Below are 17,865 nucleotides of genomic sequence, written 5' to 3'. Positions count from 1 at the left end.
CTCCCTCCCCAAGGAGAAGCCGTGCAGGGGCAGGGAGAGAGCAGATACAATGGCACAATGGCAGTGGTGGTCAGCAGAACCACAGAGGCCCAGAATGGATATCACTGAGGAAACCAGATCTGGACTTGCCATATATTAGCCTCAAAACTCTGTGCATTCAACTGAAGCAAATTCACTTTGAGTCTCAACGTGTTGTGTTGCTTGTGTATTTAATTTTTTGAAGAGCTTAAGATAGTTGCTGTCAGGTTTTCATTTTAGCTCATTGATCTCTTAAAGCTATTGACCATCATTGAAAGACGGCTGCCTCTTAAAAGTTTGATTTAGGAGAGTTGTATTTATAGACTGAAGTTTCATAGTCAAATTTAGAAGATGGACATCAAACTAACCGTTTTCTTGTTTTGTTTGATAGAATTCTAAGTGCATGACAATAGCTTTAAGAGATGGTGCTTGAATTGTATTTTAACTTCAACTCAATAGACACATGACCCTCTGCTACCATTTCAGTAGTGTTAGAAGCCCATTGACTGTTTCTGAGATTATCATCGGGCTGCTTTTGTGGAACTCAAGGTGCTATTTAAATGTAATGATGTCTTACTAGTTTTCTGCAGACTTACGTGTTTGGTGTGGTGAAGACCTATTTTTCAAAATAAAATATTCTCGTATGAAAAACTGCATTCAAAGACATCTGTTTTCACAATTTGGGGCTCCTTTTTCTTGAGAGTGGGCACCAGGGCTGGGAGTGGGAGTGGGAGCTGCTTGCGCAGGCAGGGCCTCACCTTGAAGAGCTGGACGCCGATGCAGGCAAACATGAACTGTAGGAGGGTAGTGACCAGCACAATGTTCCCGATGGTGCTGATGGCCACGAACATGCACTGCACCACGTGCTGGGGAGAGAGGGGCCAATGGGGGCTGGGGGTGCACTCACTGTAACCCCGCTAACCCAGCTGAGGAAACCTCAGGAGTGCAAGACTTGCTGCCTCCTGATGAGTTGGAGGCGGGGAGAGGCTGGTGGGGAGGCACGGCTACCCCAGCCTCATCCTCCCCCCTATCTGGCCAGGGAGATGGGACAGGGGTCCCAGCCATGGCTGGGCTGAAGTTTCTGGAGTCAGGAGGCCCCTGTAATCCCTCTCCGGGGCTCATGCCCAGGCCCTCTCTCACCTTCAACCCCTTGGCTCTGTTGATGGCTCTGAGTGGTCGGAGCACCCTCAGAACCCTCAGGATCTTCACCACGGAGATGGCGCTGGACCTGGGGGGGTGGCAATGGTGCGGGGGCTGAGGGCAGCCTGCTCCAGCCAGCCCGGTCTGCAGTGGAGCCTCTAGTCGTACCCCGCCCTCCACACCAGCTGCCTTTCTGCCTGCAAACCCTCCCATCTTCCCCTTCCCTTTCCTCCAGTTGTGAGAGTGTGCCCTACTCCAGGGCACAGCCACCCCTGCTGTCTGGACTGTGTTCTCATGGGTGTGTCGTGAAGCAGAATACAGCCTTCCCCTGTGGGTGGCTAGAGGCTCCATCCCTCCCATCAGACAATGAGCACCCTGAAGGCAGGGGTTGTGCTCCACGCAGGGTGGGGGAGGGAGGGACCACTTTCTCCTCTCTGCATCCCCTGCCAGTCTCCAGGACAGAGTGCTGCCCACTTCGCTGGTGGCAACTCACACTCCAGCTGGTGACAACCCACAGGACCCCTGTCCCCCTCAGAGGCCCTGAGAGACCCTCCTCTTGTGGCAGGGGCCCACCAACATGGGTGGGCCTTCCATCACAAAGCCCTGGCACAGAGTAGACGGTGGTCAGTGCCCAGGGCTGGTCTTTGACGCTGCTCACTCAAGTCCCATGGAGATGAGGGACACGGCCACCACCAGCAGGTCCAGCATGTTGAAGTAATTGCGGCAGAAGGAACCTTTGTGCAGGAAGGCTCCATAGGTCGTCATCTGGGGAGACAGAGGCAGCAGCCTGGGTGGAGGAGCTTGGGGAACAGGCCTGTCTCCCACAGACAAGGGCTTCTCACCTCTGCTCAGGAGAGCACTTACTGAGGCAATAATCTTCCAGAAATCTCTATATTTCACTCAACTCGTTGCAGTGGCCTAAATGCATTTCCTATCTCTGCTCACAGTGTTGAAGTTTGGGGACTTCCCATGGGCAGCTGGGCCAGAAGTCTCTTTCTTCACATGCCATAGGGAACCCTGGGTCTCCTTTCCCAGGGGGCCACAGAGTGGGAGGCCCTGGCCCCACTGTCTCCTTTGTGACACAAAATTTCTCCTCCTTCCTGGAAAGCTTTTTGGGCAATCCCTTCTGCCTGGTGGCTTGCTGAATCAGGCTGAACAAGCCCTCCAAGACTCCAGGGGTCCTGGGCCTTCTCTCCTCCTTCTCCATCTCCTTCCCAGCACCTGCCTTCTTGCTCCCCTCTCAGTTTCTTTGATATATTCTCTAATAATCTCCCAGGCCTTTGCACAAATGCATTATGCCCTTAAAATCAAACAGGGCTGAAACTTTTCCCAGCATTGAAGGACCTATATGATTTTGTCTTAATTTGCCTTCTCAGACTCAGCACCCAGGCCTCCCTGTATGTGCAATATATCCCAGCCCAAAGGGGCCACTTTGTCCTCTCTGGCAATGTCTCCAAATCTTCTTATAATGCACTTGCTACCGTCTGTCCTAGGCTGCTCTAGCTATCTCTACCCAGTGAAGGCCTGTCCAACTTCAGGGTCTGTTCAGGGTCTGGCTCTCATGCCCCAAACTCCACAAACTTCTTGACCTCGAGGAAGCCACCATCTCCCTCTACTCAATTCCTTCAATAGTAGAGGCCCTGAAATAAGGTACTGTCCTGATTTCACACCACAGCCTGCTCCGAACCTATTCCTGGGGCTTGGCTAGCCTCTCCTCTCTTAGTTTGTGAATGTACACACTAGGGCTACTGGATTTCAGTTACAGACGGATCCTCCCTCTGCCCACAGAGCCCACCACCCCCAGGATGGCTGGAACCCCATGCATCTGTGTTGGGAATGGGTGAGCAGTGATGTGCTGTGGGTAAGGTGTGGAAAAGGCGTGATGGGGCAGAGCTGCCAGGAATCCAGCTCAGGGCAGCGGTCACTTCTCTGGGGACTCTTTAAGGAAAAGACCTTTCCAGTTGCTGGTAACAGAGGTCTAGGGACAACAAATCACACAGCTCCCCAGCTCTGCTCATGTTTTTTTTTTTTTTTTTTGAGATGGAGTCTCTCTCGTCACCCAGGCTGGAGTGCAGTGGCACGATCTCAGCTCATTGCAACCTCCGCCTCCTGGGGTTCAAGTGATTCTCCTGCCTCAGCCTCCCGAGTAGTTGAATTACAGGCACCCGCTACCACGCCTGGCTAATTTTTGTACTTTTAGTAGAGATGGGGTTTTGCCATGTTGGCCAGGTTGGTCTCAAACTCTTGACCTCAGGTGATCCGCCCACCTTGGCCTCCCAAAGTGCTGGGATTACAGGCGTGAGTCACTGCGCCCGGCCACCAGGTCTGCTTTTAAGCTAACTTTATGGAAGAAAAATGCTAGAGTTTTTCTTCGGGCGTGGTGGCTCATGCCTGTAATCCCAGCACTTTGGGAGGCTGAGGCGGGCAAATCACAAGGTCAGGATATCAAGACCGTCCTGGCCAACGTGGTGAAACCCTGTCTCTGCTAAAAATACAAAAAATTAGCTGGATGTGGTGGCATGCGCCTGTCGTCCCAGCTACTTGAGAGGCTGAGGCAGGAGAATTGCTTGAACCCAGGAGACGGAGGTTGCAGTGAGCTGAGATAGCGCCACTGCACTCCAGCCTGGTGACAGAGCGAGACTACATCTAAAAAGAAAAATGCCTGAGGCTTCAAGACATGGGCTACACTCTGTGGATAGGGGAGACACAGGCTGGCTGGGCTTCACTCTCCAGCCCACCACCCAGACACCTGTGGGTCTGCCCGGTGTGCTGGGTCCCGTGAGTCTTTCCTGCCACTCTCCACCTCTTTTCCACTTCTCTCCAGCCCCTGAGTTCGGTGTGCATAGGCTGGAACCACATCAGGGAAACTCCCTCCCCAGGGCTGCCCCACAGCCTCACTCACCTTGAGGACAATCTCCACAGTGAAGACAGAGGTGAACCCGATGTCAAAGTGTTTAAGGATCTAGGGACAGGGCAGGGAAGGGAGCAGCCAGTGAGAGGAGGAAGGGGCAAAAGTATCATCAGCAGCAGCAACACTAAAGCAGGCAGTCAGAGCCAGTCTGTGTGCCCCAGCCTGTGCCGTTCAGAAGGAGTGGAGTGGGCAGTCCTAGCCCTGAGAAATTAAACTCTAAGAAACTCTGATGCCTGTCGCCACATAGAGGATACAGCTGAACCCTGGGCACCAGGCTGAGGCTGGAGGGGGCAGGGGTGCTGAGCAGCAGAGAGGGTGAGGCCCATCACCTGATTCCTCATGGAATCAGCCCGGATGGGGTCTTCCGCAGCCAGTGCAGCACTGCTGAGCAGGATAAAGAGCAGGATGAAGTTGGTGAACCAGGTGGCATTGACGATGCGGTGACACAGGACACGGATCCTGGTGGGGCAAGGTAGGGAGGGCAGGGGAGCTGTGAGCTGCTGGAGGCTCTGGCCTCATCAGCCTCCATCCTGTGGAGGGACACAGGATACACCTCCTGCTCCTCCCCGGCCAGTAGAGAAGTGCAGCCCTGCACCTGCGGCGTCCTCTGGCTGGACACACAGGGGGCCCTAACCCCTCATTCTGTTTCTAAAGCCTTAGTTCTGCCTCCCAGCCAAGACCCTCCCACCACCTGCCCCTTCCTGCGATTATGGCACCACCCTGAGGTTTCCCATCAGATGAAAATGGGAGAGGCTGGTCTCTAGCCATGAGGCAGACAGATGAAACATAGAGACTATGACCTGTGTGTAGTTTAAAGGTGTAAAAGAATGAAGCCCATAGAAACTATAGCTTCCCTTGCTCTCTCCCCCTTGTCCTGTCTAAAGCTATTCTCTCAGAAAGGAATCAATAAACAGGTCCCTCTTAGGTGTAAATAACTGATAAGGTTTAAAGCATTACTTTTCCCAGATACACTAGCATTTTAAACAGGGCCCAAGACTTTAAGCTAAAACACTGAGTTTCTCATAGTATAACTGTAGGCATGGAGAGTCAGATGGGGGTTTTACTAGGGCAGGGAAACAGATGAGAGCCTCATCAATCATCCCCACAGCAGCCAAGGGGCACCTACTTATTGGTGGGGCTGAAAATGAAGAAGGAACTGGCTTCTGGAATGGGCACGGCCTTCTCTTTCAGCTGCAGCTCAGCCAGGGGGCGTGGTCGGGGGCTCAGTGGGATCTCGGGCTCATCTTCCTCGTCATCCCCTGTGGGGAGAGAAAGAGGAATTAGGGGTGTCTTCCCATGCTTTGCTATGCCTGTGGCTTCTGTGCTCAGAGCCCTCCTAGGAGCCCCTGCAGCTGGTAAGCAAGGTGGTACCGGGCTGGCTTGGGACCCTAGGGCTTTGGCAGAGTTCAGCCTGGGCATCTCCTTTTCTTCACAGTGAGCAGATTTGAGCTGTCAAGGGTAGGTAAGGGAGGCTCACAACCTTCCAGAAGTGGGGCTAGGAGCAAGCCCAAGTAACTCTGTGGCTGCATCTTGTGTCTCAAGGCTCAGTCCACACGGCCTCAAATATCCATAGGCTGGGGGATGGAGTGGGGAACTCTGCTTCAGAAGAGGAGACCTGGGTCCTAGTTCCAGCTCTGCGTCTAACTTGCTGTGCAGTGCTGGGAAGGTCTGTGCCCTTCGTCAGCATCAGCTTTCCAATTTGTGAAACCGACAAGGGGCAGGAGGGTTGTTGAAATAAAAGGACTCTGTGATCCTCTCCTGGACTAGGATTTTAAAAATAGTAACTTCACAGGGAAGCTTCCAGCATGGAAAAAAGCAATCAGAATTTCTTGAGCTTCACCCAGTCCCCAGGACCACACCAGGTACAGGGGATGGGAGCAGGGGATAGAGGAAGAGACAGACATTCCAAGCACATTCACTGGGTCTCATGACCACGTGAGGAAGTTGAGTACCTGAAATCCTCAGCTCCCAGGGTGGGAGAATCCTGTGATCAGACGGTGGGGGGACTACAAAGCTGGGGTTTCTCTTGGTTCCCTCCCCTGACAGCTACCTCTTCCCTACCCCTATTGGCCCCTGGCAGAGGCCTTGAGGGAAGCCAAGAGCTACTGGATTCTACTGTCTCCATCATGGCCACCTGTGGGGGTTCTCAAACCCACCAAGTCACATTCCAATTTTTCTGTTCCCCCGAGAAGCTAAAACTCTTATTCCTCAGAATGAGTGGCCTAACTTGACAGTTCCTGTCTTGCCCAGCCTGCCACAGACCCCAGAGACACATTTCATGCTTAATCGCAGAGACCATTAATTCTTAGAGTTAGCGTATTTGCATCCTTCCCCCACCTTCTTACTTCCTCTGCCTATGTCCAGTTTAATTTCGTTGCACATATCTTTTGCTGTAAGCCATTTCAAACTACTTTTAGAAAGAAGCAAGATATAAACACATTCAGTCCCCTTGGTAAGACTCTCTTCCTGCTGCCCAGCCCACACCCCCTCTACCCCTCCCTTCCTCATTTCTTTGCAGCCCCTTCCCTTTCCCTGACCTCAGATTTCCTATCAGCCACCATCTCACCTGCACACTAGTCACTCCCATCTAATAGGTGGTAACTGTTAGATGAAACAACTCAAAATGAGTTATTCTAAAACACAAATATTCATTCCTGGTGGATATTTGAAGAAATTTCATTAGTCTTACTTGTACCAGCTCCGTTCTCCCCATACTTCACTTTGCAAACTTCTTTCATGCATTCATTCATTAATTCAATTTATTGAGGCCTCCTCTGAGCCAAACACTGTGCTGTGTGGAACACAAAAGTCCCCCTGGAGCTTAGAGTCACCGGAGCAAACAGATGTTAATCAGCTGATTCCATAAGAAGACATAAAAGTAGCTGATCAGCTGATGGGACAAGTAGACCTAAAATGGACCCACTGACCTGGTGATCCAAAGGACCCAGGACTCAGAGAGTTCTTGGACCCCAGGGCTCTGCCAGGTGGCCTGGTAAGATTAATACAGCCTGGTTCTGCTTGTCCTCTTCTTGGTCCAGATAAATGGAATTTCTGCAGCAGTCACTGGCTATTTGCATTTATGAGATGTTTGTGGTTTATCCACGGTTGTTTCTTATCCATGGTCCCCCTACCCCACCATTGTCTCCTCCTCTTGAACTTACCCACACTGCCTGTCATGGTTCTATTCATCCCTGTATCCTTCCGGCCCCCAGTCCTACCGGACACTGGATAGTGAGTAATCTGCCTCATTACTACATAGATAGGTGTATCCTCATGTATGATCCATGACTGCATGACTGGCAGGCAAGACTTGTATACCCACACACTCAATAAATACTTGCTGAGTTACATGAAATAACATGAGTTATTGAGTACCCATGGCACTCAATAAATACTTGCTGAGTTACATGAAAATAAAATGTATGGGTATTTCTGTTGTGTGCATTGTTGGGAGAGACAAGCTGGCAGATGGCTTATTTGCACAGAAGGGATGTCTCCAGTGTTCTGATCTCCACATGGAGGGGTCCAGGTAGGGACACACACGAGACTGCCCACGGGGACAATTAGGGACCGGCACACCCCTACTTTACCCCAGCACCCTGCTCCAGTCCAGTCTCCAGCATCCTCACCTGGGAAGTCAGCTGAGGGATAGGGATCCTTCACCTCATTGACGTTAGATTCAAACTCATCAATTTTCAGCTGTAGGAAGGAACACAATGACTATAACAATGAAAAAGAAGTTGCGGTTTCCCCTCAGTGAGCATATACTGGAGAGCCTGTTAGCGTTCAGCTCACTTAATCATCCCTACAGGCTAAGGGACAGGGAATATTATGATCGCCCCCATTTTACAAATGAGAGGCCAGGCCCAGCAAGGCCAGACAATCTGCACAAGCTCCCACAGGGCAAGGCCTGAGCCCGCCCTAGCCTGTCTGACTCTATCTTCACACACCCACTGCTTGGTTCTCCAGAAGAGAGTTGAGTTGCCCAGGCCAGGACCTCCAGCCCCTCTGGGCCCGGTTCCCTGACTTTTTGAACTCCAGTTCCTCAGTTTTCAGGAATGGTGAGCAGAGCCAGATGGGAACAAGCAGGGTGGGGCTAGCAGTGGTGGAAGCCGGTCTGGGGCTCTCAGTAGAACAGTGGGTGTTAAGGAGAGGAGGTACCTCCTTGGTCTGGCGTGGGAAGCTGCTACGCTGGGGAAGTCTGGTTCTCAGATTGGGAAGTCTGTGCTTCTCAGTGCAGGAGTCCCTGGAGATGGCTTCGTTGGCTCTCCCTCCAGTCAGACACAGGGAGATGCCTTCACCTGGCTGATAACTCTCCCACCTCCCCAACCTATCCCACCTGTACTCTGTGGTATGAGGGGAACCATGGGACTGGAAGAGCCCCCAGCCTGCCTCTAACATCCCCACAAGGTGCTCACCTTGGCAGTGGTGGGGATGCCTTCACCCTTGGGTTTCTGCTCCAGCTTCTTGGCCATCATGGACTTCTCCTCCTCTGACTTGTCTGGGAGACCCCTGAGTAAGAAAACCCAAAGTGGAAGCCAAACCAGAAAGTTCTCAGGGGTCTGCTGAGCCTGACAACACCCTCAGGAGGATCCCACACCAAGGGCTGGGATCTGTAGGAGGAGTGGCATCAGCCCCCAGATGGGAAGTGCAGTGGGCTCAGGCAACTCCTTTCTCTATGGTGAGTGGGCCCGACACACAGCATGGGCCCATGGCTACCTGTGGCTCACTGGTCAGCCATGTTTAATGTTGGTTGATAGTGAATGGGTGGAATGTGGCTTTGTACTGTGTTTATACAAGATTCACAGAGTGGAAGCCCAAGATGTGGTTTGGGCTCACAAACATCTCATAAACATTCACAGAGTGGAAGCCCAGAGTGGTTTGCCCAAGATGGCTCCAACTCTTTAGAAATGTCTGAACTCCATTGCTGGTCCCTCTTTTTCCATCTTGCCTCCACAGGAACGGGTGTCCCATTCCTGTAGGCATGGGCACTGGAAGAAGCAGGACTTTGTCTAGAACCTAGGTACTCAAAGCATAATCCTCCAACCAGCAGCATGGGCACCACCTGGAAGCCTGTTTGATGTAGAACTACGACCCTGCCCTATCTGATTTGGACCAGCTGAAACAGAATCAGCATTTCAACAAGATCCCTAGGTGATTTTTTTGCAGTTAGAGTTTGAGGAACACTGTCTAGAACACCAGTCTGCTTCCACTCCCAGAGGAGGGTCCCAGGCTACAAAGAATTCACTGACAAAGTCACAGATGGAGAGAATTATGAAGAACCTGAGAAGCCAATGGCCACTTCACAGAAGAGAGGATGCCTGAGGCTCAGCAAAGGGCAACACCTTTCTCCCAGAAGCATGGAGACTCAGTAACAGGGTTGGGAAGGGAATTCCCAGGATCCCTCCCTGGGGGAGCCCTGCTCAACTGGCCGGGCTCTGAGGCTCTGGCATTCTGCATCCTGAGGCCTGTCTGTCCAGAAGGCCAACATGTTTCTGTTCCTGTCCACAGGGAAGGACCTCAGCCATCTCCATGCGCAGGTTGCAGAAGTTTGCCCACCTAGGTGAGTGTTACCATGTCAGGGACCCTGATCGTTTGTTCAGGGCTGGAAGGCCATGGCCACGGCTGAGCACTCCAGGTCCCTTCCTGCTAAGGAAGCACTCACTTGGACATCTTCCTGCGTTTTCTTTCCTCAGCCTTGGCTTTCTGGGCAGAAGTCAGGCTCTCCGCCTCGGCCAGGTTGTCCACGGCAATGGCCAGGAAGACATTGAGCAGGATGTCTGAGCGGGTTTAGCTAAGGAGCCTTCGGTTGTAGGTGGAAGGGAGCCTGTGGGCAGGAATCCTGCCTGCCTGCATGTGGGCAGCACCTAACCCTACTCCCAGAGCTATCCATGGGAAGGTGTGGGTCCAGGGACATAGCGGAAGGCCCTCAGGGAGGCCTGCCTGTGGAGATTACTCAGGAAGGAGCCTGAATCCACTGTGACCTTGAACCATCCGTTTCCTGTCCAGACTGGTCCCAGATCCCACACTGAGCTGCGTGGAGAGCCAGTGAGGCAAAACAAGTGAGACCCATGCGAGGCACGCATGAGTCGGGGAACAATGGTGCCCTTCTCCCCCACTCCCCACAGTATCACATTCCATGGTGCAGGCACCAGGATGCCTCAGGAACCGCCAGTATCTCTCCAGTCCCATCCACCTCACCCTCATATCTGCTCCTCTCATCTCTCGGCCTGTCCTGGCTCCATCTTTCTGGTCCCAGCACTCAGGCTGAGCATCCCGGCTACAGGGTCCTGGTGGCTCCCTGCCTGCCTCCGAACCTTTGGAGCAGGCTGTCCCACCATCTTCATGCTCTTCAGCAAAGCTCTATCCTTCCTCCCCACTGCTCTAGGCTCACTGACCTTACTGGGCTTTTAATTCCTCCCAGCTGTAGCCAAACACCCCTGTGAGTCTCTCATCTTTTGGCAGAAAGAATTATTCTACAGCTATACCTGCATTTGTTATGTCCTACCCCCCTACCCCATGGGCCTGGGAGCTCCCCTACAGCCAGAGGGCCTGGCTACCTAGAAACTGGACACCCCTGACTCCCATTTTAAGCCCTTTCCCCCACCCCCTCCCTAAGCTCTTTTCTGCACCCTGCTCCTAAGGGGATACAGTTGCCACAGACAAAAAGGATGATGAAGTAAATGCACACAAGCATGCCGGGGTAAGACGGCCCACCGTAGGCCATGATCCCATTGTACATCATCGAAGTCCAGTCTTCACCCGTCAGGACCTGTGTGGAGGGAGGAACGAGGGCTCGGGAACACAGAGGGGCCTGAGAGTCTTCTGCTGGGACCGCATAGACCGAAGGTCTCCTCCAACTCTGTGGTTCTCTCAGACCTTCCCTCTTTTCATTCCACAGTCCGGGTGGCCAGCCCCTGCTCCCCCCAAAACCCTTATTCCAGCTGGGTGCGGTGGCTCACGCCTGTAACTTATCACTCTGGGAGGCCGAAGTGGGTGGATCATTTGAGGTCAGGAGTTCGAGACCAGCTTGGCCAACATGGTGAGACCCCATTGCTACTAAAAATGCAAAAATTAGCCAGGCATGGTGGTGGACACCTGTAATCCCAGCTATTTGGGAGGCTGAGGTAGGAGAATCGCTTGAACCCAGGAGGTGGAGGTTGCAGTGAGCTGAGACTGTGCCACTGCACTCCAGTCGGGGTGACAGAGTGAGACTCCATCTCAAAAAACAAAACAAAACCCCTATTCCAGTGATATAGAAGCTTATCACTGCTCTCTACGGACAAGGAATTGGACTGTGGGCTCGCCACCTCCCTGTTCTGTTCCTAATCCCCGGGCTTCACTGTGCTGCACCCACCCAGGCCTCCTGTTATTCTGGCCTTAGAAGTCATGTGAAATGTCAAGTTTCTTGAAAGGCCCAAGGCCTGACCAGCCAGTGGGGCTAATGGAAGAAAGAGTGGGCAAAGCCATCCACAGGACCAATGGATGATCACACACTGCATCTCTCACTGGTACAAAAGGGAGGCGTCACTCATGAAATATGGGCCACTCCAGAGAGGAATGTTTCCACGTCTACACTAAGAAAACTCCTCCAGGAGGCCAGGGGCCCTGAAAGCTTCTCACTGGGCCACAGCCATGCTCTGTTGGGTGGCTGATAGTGAACTGGCTGTGCCGCGCCCGCAGAGTGAGAAATGGTTTGTGTTTCTCTGGGGCTTTCTCAGCCTTGGGGAGGAAAAGCTCCCCTTATCTGACTTTGCCCTGAGACCTGAGTAGCACATGGGAGAGAAAGCATGCATCTGGACTCCCAGGCCATCCCTAACCCAGTCATACTATCCTGTAGTAGGCCAGCACTGTGCTGGGCACCAGAAACAAAGACTAATCAGACAAAGTGGGTGCAGCTACAGTGAAGGAGACAAATAAGCAAGTGTCACAATGGAGAGACGCACAGGTGTTAGGGGAGCCCGGAGAAGGACATTGCACTCAACCAGCAGATCCGAGAAGGTTTCCTGGAGAACGTGATGCCCACCTTGATCTTGAAGGACAAGAGAAGCAGGATTCAGCAACTGCGCAGAAGGATGGCCACACAGAGGGACAGCCTACCTGGAAGACGCTGATGAGGGCTTGGGGAAAGTTGTCGAAGTTGCTGCGCCGTACTTCTGTGTCCTCAAAGTCATACCTCCCCCCAAAGAGCTGCATGCCCAGGAGGGCGAAGATGACGATGAAGAGGAAGAGCAGCAGCAGCAGGGAGGCGATGGAGCGGATGGAGTTGAGCAGGGATGCCACCAGGTTGCTCAGCGACGTCCAGTATCTGAAGGAGGAGGAGGTGCAAGGTGGGAGGAGATAGACCCTCTCACTGGGGCCCACGAGGTGTGGACAGGCTTGGGGGAAAGACTCAGGACTGACGTGACACAGAGAGAGGGGGGCTGCCTCGGGGCTGGAAAGCCCTGGATTCATGGCTGCATGCCCGCTGTGTTCCTGCGGAGCACTTGTCTGTAATTTCACACTGGTTAATATGACTACTGATTAACTTTAGGTCCCGTCACTGGACGAGAAACCCCATGAGAGTAAGGACGGCTTTTCTCCCACATACCTTCGATGCCCTGTGTCTAGCACAGTACCTAGCTCACGCAAGTGATGGATAAATAGTGCAAGCAGATGAACCCCTCTCCTCTTCCTTCACCACCTCACAAAGGCTCTGATTGTCTGTGTTCCTCCTTCTTTCTTATTTCCACCCCTTTCCCTACAGCTCTTCCTGTCCTCCTTCCCTCTTCCCATCTTTCCTTTTCTCTTCTTCCTTTCTCTTTTCCACCACCCCGTCTCCCTGCCCTGCCATAGACTATGGTAAGAAAAAAACAGAGAAATGGATTCAAAGTGGGGAAGTGATTCCTTTTTTCACAGAAGGAGGTTATTTCAAGGAGGGAGGGAAGTCCAGGCAAGGGGCCACTGATGAACCTACACATATTCCAGACCCCGAGAAATGAGGTGGGTGTAGACCAGACCAGGCCGTGGTGCCTGCCGGGGACCCGGAAGTGCCAGCCAACCCCAGCGCTCACTTGGTGATCTTGAAGATCCTCAGGAGGCGGATGCAGCGGAGCACGGAGATGCCCAGGGGCGTCATGGCGCCCGACTCCACCAGCAGGATCTCCAGGATGCCGCTGCACACCACGAAGCAGTCGAAGCGGTTGAAGATGGACATGAAGTACTGGCGCAGGCCCAGCCCATACATCTTCATCAGCATCTCGACAGTGAAGAGGGACAGTAGCACCCGGTTGGCAATGTCTGCAGGGTTGGCGGCACAGCCCCGGCATCACTCTCCTTCCCTTCTCCTGCCTCCCAGCCTTGGCCTTGGCTGGGCCTCAACCCAGGATGCCCCTTCCCTTGTTTCCGAGGCACCATGGATTTTTTTGGGGGGTGCAGGGGACAGGGCCTCACTCTGCCGACTGGAGTGAAGTGGCACAATCATGGCACACTGCAGCCTCAAATTCCCAGGATCAAGTGATCCTCCCTAATACCAGCGTGTACCACCACATCCAGCTAGTTTTTTGTATTTTTGTAGACAGGGTTTCATCATGTTGCCCAGGCTGGTCTTGAACTCCTGGGCTCAAGCAATCCGCTGTCCTCAGCCTCCCAAAATGCTGGGATTACAGGTGTGAGCCACCATGTCCAGCGAATTTTTAAATTAACTTTAAAAAAAAAAAAAACAACTTAGTAAATTTTGCCCATTGATTTCTTGCAAGCTAACTCATATCATATTTAACAGGAAGATGATTTTATTACTTTTAATTCTACCGAAGTTCATTAAGTCTGCTACTCTCTCATTCCTATACACCTCCCTCCCAGTAGAGAAGGGTCCTGCCACCTACCCGAAGCCAATCCGTCCTCCTATGCTTTGCCCGCCCCCCCTTTTCAGGAAGCTCCCTATCCATGATTCTTTTTCTTTCCTACATATTTAACTTCTTTCTTTCAAATGAGCCCTCCCTTTGCTATTCTTAAAGCCCAAGTCTAGGCCGAACGTGGTGGCTCACACCTGTAATCCTAGCACTTTGGGAGGTCAAGGCAGGCGGATCATGAGGTCAAGAGATCGAGACCAGCCTGACCAACATGGTGAAAACCCGTCTCTACTAAAAATACATAAAGTAGCTCAGTGTGGTGGCACAACGCCTGTCATCCCAGCTACTCGGGAGGCTGAGGTAAGAGAATCACTTGAACCTGGGAGGTGAAGGCTGCAGTGAGCCGAGATTGAGCCACTGCACTCCAGTCTGGCGACAGAGTGAGACTCCATCTCAAAACAAAAACAAAAACAAAACAAAACAACCCCAAGACTCTCCCATTTTCCCTCTATCTCCTGTCCTAGCTCTCTCCTCCCTGTCACTGTCAAACTCCCAAAAGTTGTCTATATTGCTCTCTTCACTTCTTCACCCCTTGCCCTGCCCCATTTGCTCCTCACCTCATCCCTACCTGGATGTGCCCTCACTACTTCACCAACACAGCTCTCTCCAGGGGCATCAATCTGCCACATCTAGTGCTGATCTAACCCTCCCGCTCCTGACCAACCAGCAGCACTGGGCACTGCTGACCATCCTCTTGCTTTTTCAAGCATTCTGTCCTTGGTTTCTGTGGTGCCACATCCTTCTGGATTTCCTCTACTTCTCTGTATTTTCCTGAGCCTCCTCTGCAGATGCATTCTTTACATCAGCAAGCATAGGGTCTTCCAGTTCTCCCCACTCCCACCCTGCCACTTTCTTTCTGTGTCCTGACTGAAAATCGCAGACTGCTTTGACCACTCTGTGACCCGCAGCTACAGGTTTTTCTCAGCAGGCTTGACCTCAAACTGGGGCCTTGAACATTCCTAAGTACAATAAAGGTAATAGGTGTTGCCCCAAACATTGAAAGGAACTGGCCACAGCCCTGAGCCAGATTCCTTAAACCCTTACATAAAGTCCATGCCCTGACCCCATTGCTGTGGATAAGTCTGGGTAGAACATCCCTTTTCTCTTGCTGTCTATCACGAGGATTGCTGCAACGTTCTGTAGTAAGTTTCCCCAACAAAAGCTTTGGACTGATCACCCTGGCATTTAGTACTTCTTTCTTTGGAATGGCAACCGACCCTATCTCAGGACTGTCTGGGGTAGTCCTTTGTGGGAATTCCCCTACCACTGCTTTTGGGGCAATTCCAGCTGAGGGTTCAGCAGGATGAAACAGCGAGTCATTGAATGCTTGATTTAAGCGATACCCTTGAGTATACACTCTCCCTTGGGGATCTGGTGTTATCTAAGTCCACAGCTTCAGACCATCCCCACCAAGGCCTCCCAGATTTAGCTCTTTAGCTGAGACTGCTCTGCTGGGTTCCAGACCTATTTTTCCATCTGCTTCCTTGACATGTACATTGGGATGTCTCAAAGGCACAGCAAACTCACCATGCCCAAGACAAAGCTCATGGATACTGCCCATCCTCACCCACTACCCAAAATACTTGGTCATTAGCCATTTTCTCAGCAGGTGGCACTACTATCCATTTATCTGCATAGGCCACAAACCTCAAAATCACCCCTGACTCCTCTTGGTGGGCACTGTTTACACCATCTCCACATTTGGTCATTGACAGTGCCTTGACAACGATTGGCACATTCAAGGTGCTCTCGAGAAGACTGGTTGAAATGAATGAACAGATGAATGAATGAATTCATTTAGAACCAGCTTTCTTTCCTATTTCATTCCCATAGAAAAAGATAATCTTGTTTTCTATTTATTTTCCTTCTTTTACCTCTTTCATCATTTTAAACAGTCTCCTTTGTACTATTCTATCATCTCAGGTTTTTGGGGCTATTAGCTTCCATTGGTTGTACCTGATGACTGTTTCTCAGGGTGGCTCTGTTCCTTATTTGGTTTGCAGTTTTGTTCATTCATTTGTTTGTTTTTTTAATTGTGAGCTCATCTTCAGGAAACACTTTTCCCTGCAGAAATTCTATATGCCTTAGATTAAGAAGCATCCTTAAAGAATGGTTTATGTTTGCTTCTGTGGGGTACCCCAGGGATTTTACTTGTTTGCAACTTGATTTTTATGTTACTATCTTAGCTTAGGATCCTTGGACCATGAGAGGTAGTGTATATTGGACTCCATACCTACACAAGGCCCTGATAGGATTCTGATTTTTCACTTGAGACATTTTTCCCTTCTCCCAGGGCCTCTAGCAGGAATAAACTTCCAAGCTCGTTTCCTGGCCCAGTGAGATTTTGGCTTCCCTTCCACGGGGGCAGCCTTTCCAGGGCCCTGGCTCTGTGTAGGTGTGACAGTTCCAGTTCCCACCTCATGCAGGCCCAGGGCCCTGTCTCCAGCCCTGCACAGGCCTTAGGAACCCAGCTGCTAGCCATTAGGATTTAGGCCTAGGTCTAAAATGTCCTTGGAAGTCAGTTCACAAGCTCGCTGCTCTGGTTTTGGGTCACTTCTTTGTTTCCGCCACTCAAAGACTTCCTTTTCATTCCGGGAAACATGGTTCTTATGCCTTACGCAGCATTGTTACATGTTTGTTGCGGGGAGGGTACTGAGCTTGTCCACGGTGTTGCTGGAACTGGTCCTTCTTTTCTCATATCCTACTCCTCTCAGGGTCCAAAGCTCCACACCCAGGGGAACATCTACCACGTGGACGAGGCTGACTTATTGACCTTCCACCAAGACTGAGCTTTCCAAGACTTGAGTCTGATCACACTATATTCCTGTTTTCAACTTCTCATTGGCTTTCCATTGCCTAAAGTGTAAAGTCCAACACATATAAGGCCTGATATCGTTTGGATAGATAGCCCTGCCCAAATCTCTTGTGGAAATGTAATTCCCAGTGCTGGAGCTGGGGCCTGGTGGAGGGTGTTTGGATTACGGGGACGGATTCCTCATGAATCGCTTGGGCCATTTCTTTGGTGTTAAGTGAGCTCACTCTGAGTTCACCACAAAACCTGTCATTTAAAAGTGTGTGGCACCTCCCCTCCCAGTTTTTCTCTCTTTTGCTCCTGCGTTCACCATGTGATGTGCCTGCCCTCCCTTTCTTCCATCGTGACTATAGGCTTCCCAAGGCCTCCTCAGAAGCTGAGCAGATGCCAGCCCATGTTTGATGTAAAGCCTGCAGAAGTGTGAGCCAACCAAACCTATTTTCTTTATAAATTACCCAGTCTCAGGTGCTTTTTTTTTTTTTTTTTTGAGACGGAGTCTCGCTCTGTCGCCCAGGCTGGAGTGCAGTGGCCGGATCTCAGCTCACTGCAAGCTCCGCCTCCCGGGTTTACGCCATTCTCCTGCCTCAGCCTCCCGAGTAGCCGGGACTACAGGCGCCCGCCACCTTGCCTGGCTAGTTTTTTGTATTTTTTAGTAGAGACGGGGTTTCACCATGTTAGCTAGGATGGTCTCGATCTCCTGACCTCGTGATCTGCCCGTCTCGGCCTCCCAAAGTGCTGGGATTACAGGCTTGAGCCACTGCACCCGGCCTTTTTTTTTTTTTTTTTTTTTTTGAAACAGTCTCGCTCTGTCACCAGTCTGGAGTGCAGTGGTGCAATCTCAGCTCACTGCAACCTCCCCCTTCCGGATTCAAGTGATTCTCCTGCCTCAGCCTCCCGAGTAGCTGGGACTATAGGTACAAGCCACCACGCCCAGCTAATTTTTGTATTTTTAGTAGAGATGGGGTTTCACCATGTTGGCCAGGATGGTCTCAATCTCTTGATCTTGTGATCCGCCCGCCTCAGCCTCCCAAAGTGCTGGGATTACAGGTGTCAGTCACCACGCCCAGCCTCAGGTATTTTTTTTATAGCAATGC

The 17,865-nt window shown here is 51.6% G+C and overlaps 1 protein-coding gene across 1 annotated transcript in view; it reads right to left on the bottom strand.

The window, feature by feature from the left end:
- CACNA1S (calcium voltage-gated channel subunit alpha1 S) overlaps positions 1-17,865 on the bottom strand; it is a 74,509-nt gene that overhangs the window by 25,973 nt on the left and 30,671 nt on the right. The window contains exons 11-22 of the mRNA XM_025387235.1: positions 13,123-13,348; positions 12,170-12,377; positions 10,721-10,841; positions 9,735-9,849; positions 8,488-8,581; positions 7,699-7,768; positions 5,196-5,328; positions 4,399-4,528; positions 4,061-4,120; positions 1,817-1,923; positions 1,159-1,246; positions 777-884 (exon numbers count right to left, since the gene is read on the bottom strand). Of these exons, the coding sequence (XP_025243020.1) occupies positions 777-884; positions 1,159-1,246; positions 1,817-1,923; positions 4,061-4,120; positions 4,399-4,528; positions 5,196-5,328; positions 7,699-7,768; positions 8,488-8,581; positions 9,735-9,849; positions 10,721-10,841; positions 12,170-12,377; positions 13,123-13,348 (1,460 nt within the window). The remainder of the gene's footprint in view (positions 1-776; positions 885-1,158; positions 1,247-1,816; positions 1,924-4,060; positions 4,121-4,398; positions 4,529-5,195; positions 5,329-7,698; positions 7,769-8,487; positions 8,582-9,734; positions 9,850-10,720; positions 10,842-12,169; positions 12,378-13,122; positions 13,349-17,865) is intronic.

The sequence above is a fragment of the Theropithecus gelada genome, chromosome 1, assembly GCF_003255815.1.
Source record: "Theropithecus gelada isolate Dixy chromosome 1, Tgel_1.0, whole genome shotgun sequence".
In the NCBI taxonomy this organism is placed as follows: Eukaryota; Metazoa; Chordata; class Mammalia; order Primates; family Cercopithecidae; genus Theropithecus; species Theropithecus gelada.
The sequence above is the reverse complement of the archived record's forward strand: the minus strand, read 5'-3'. Positions and strand labels throughout refer to the sequence as shown.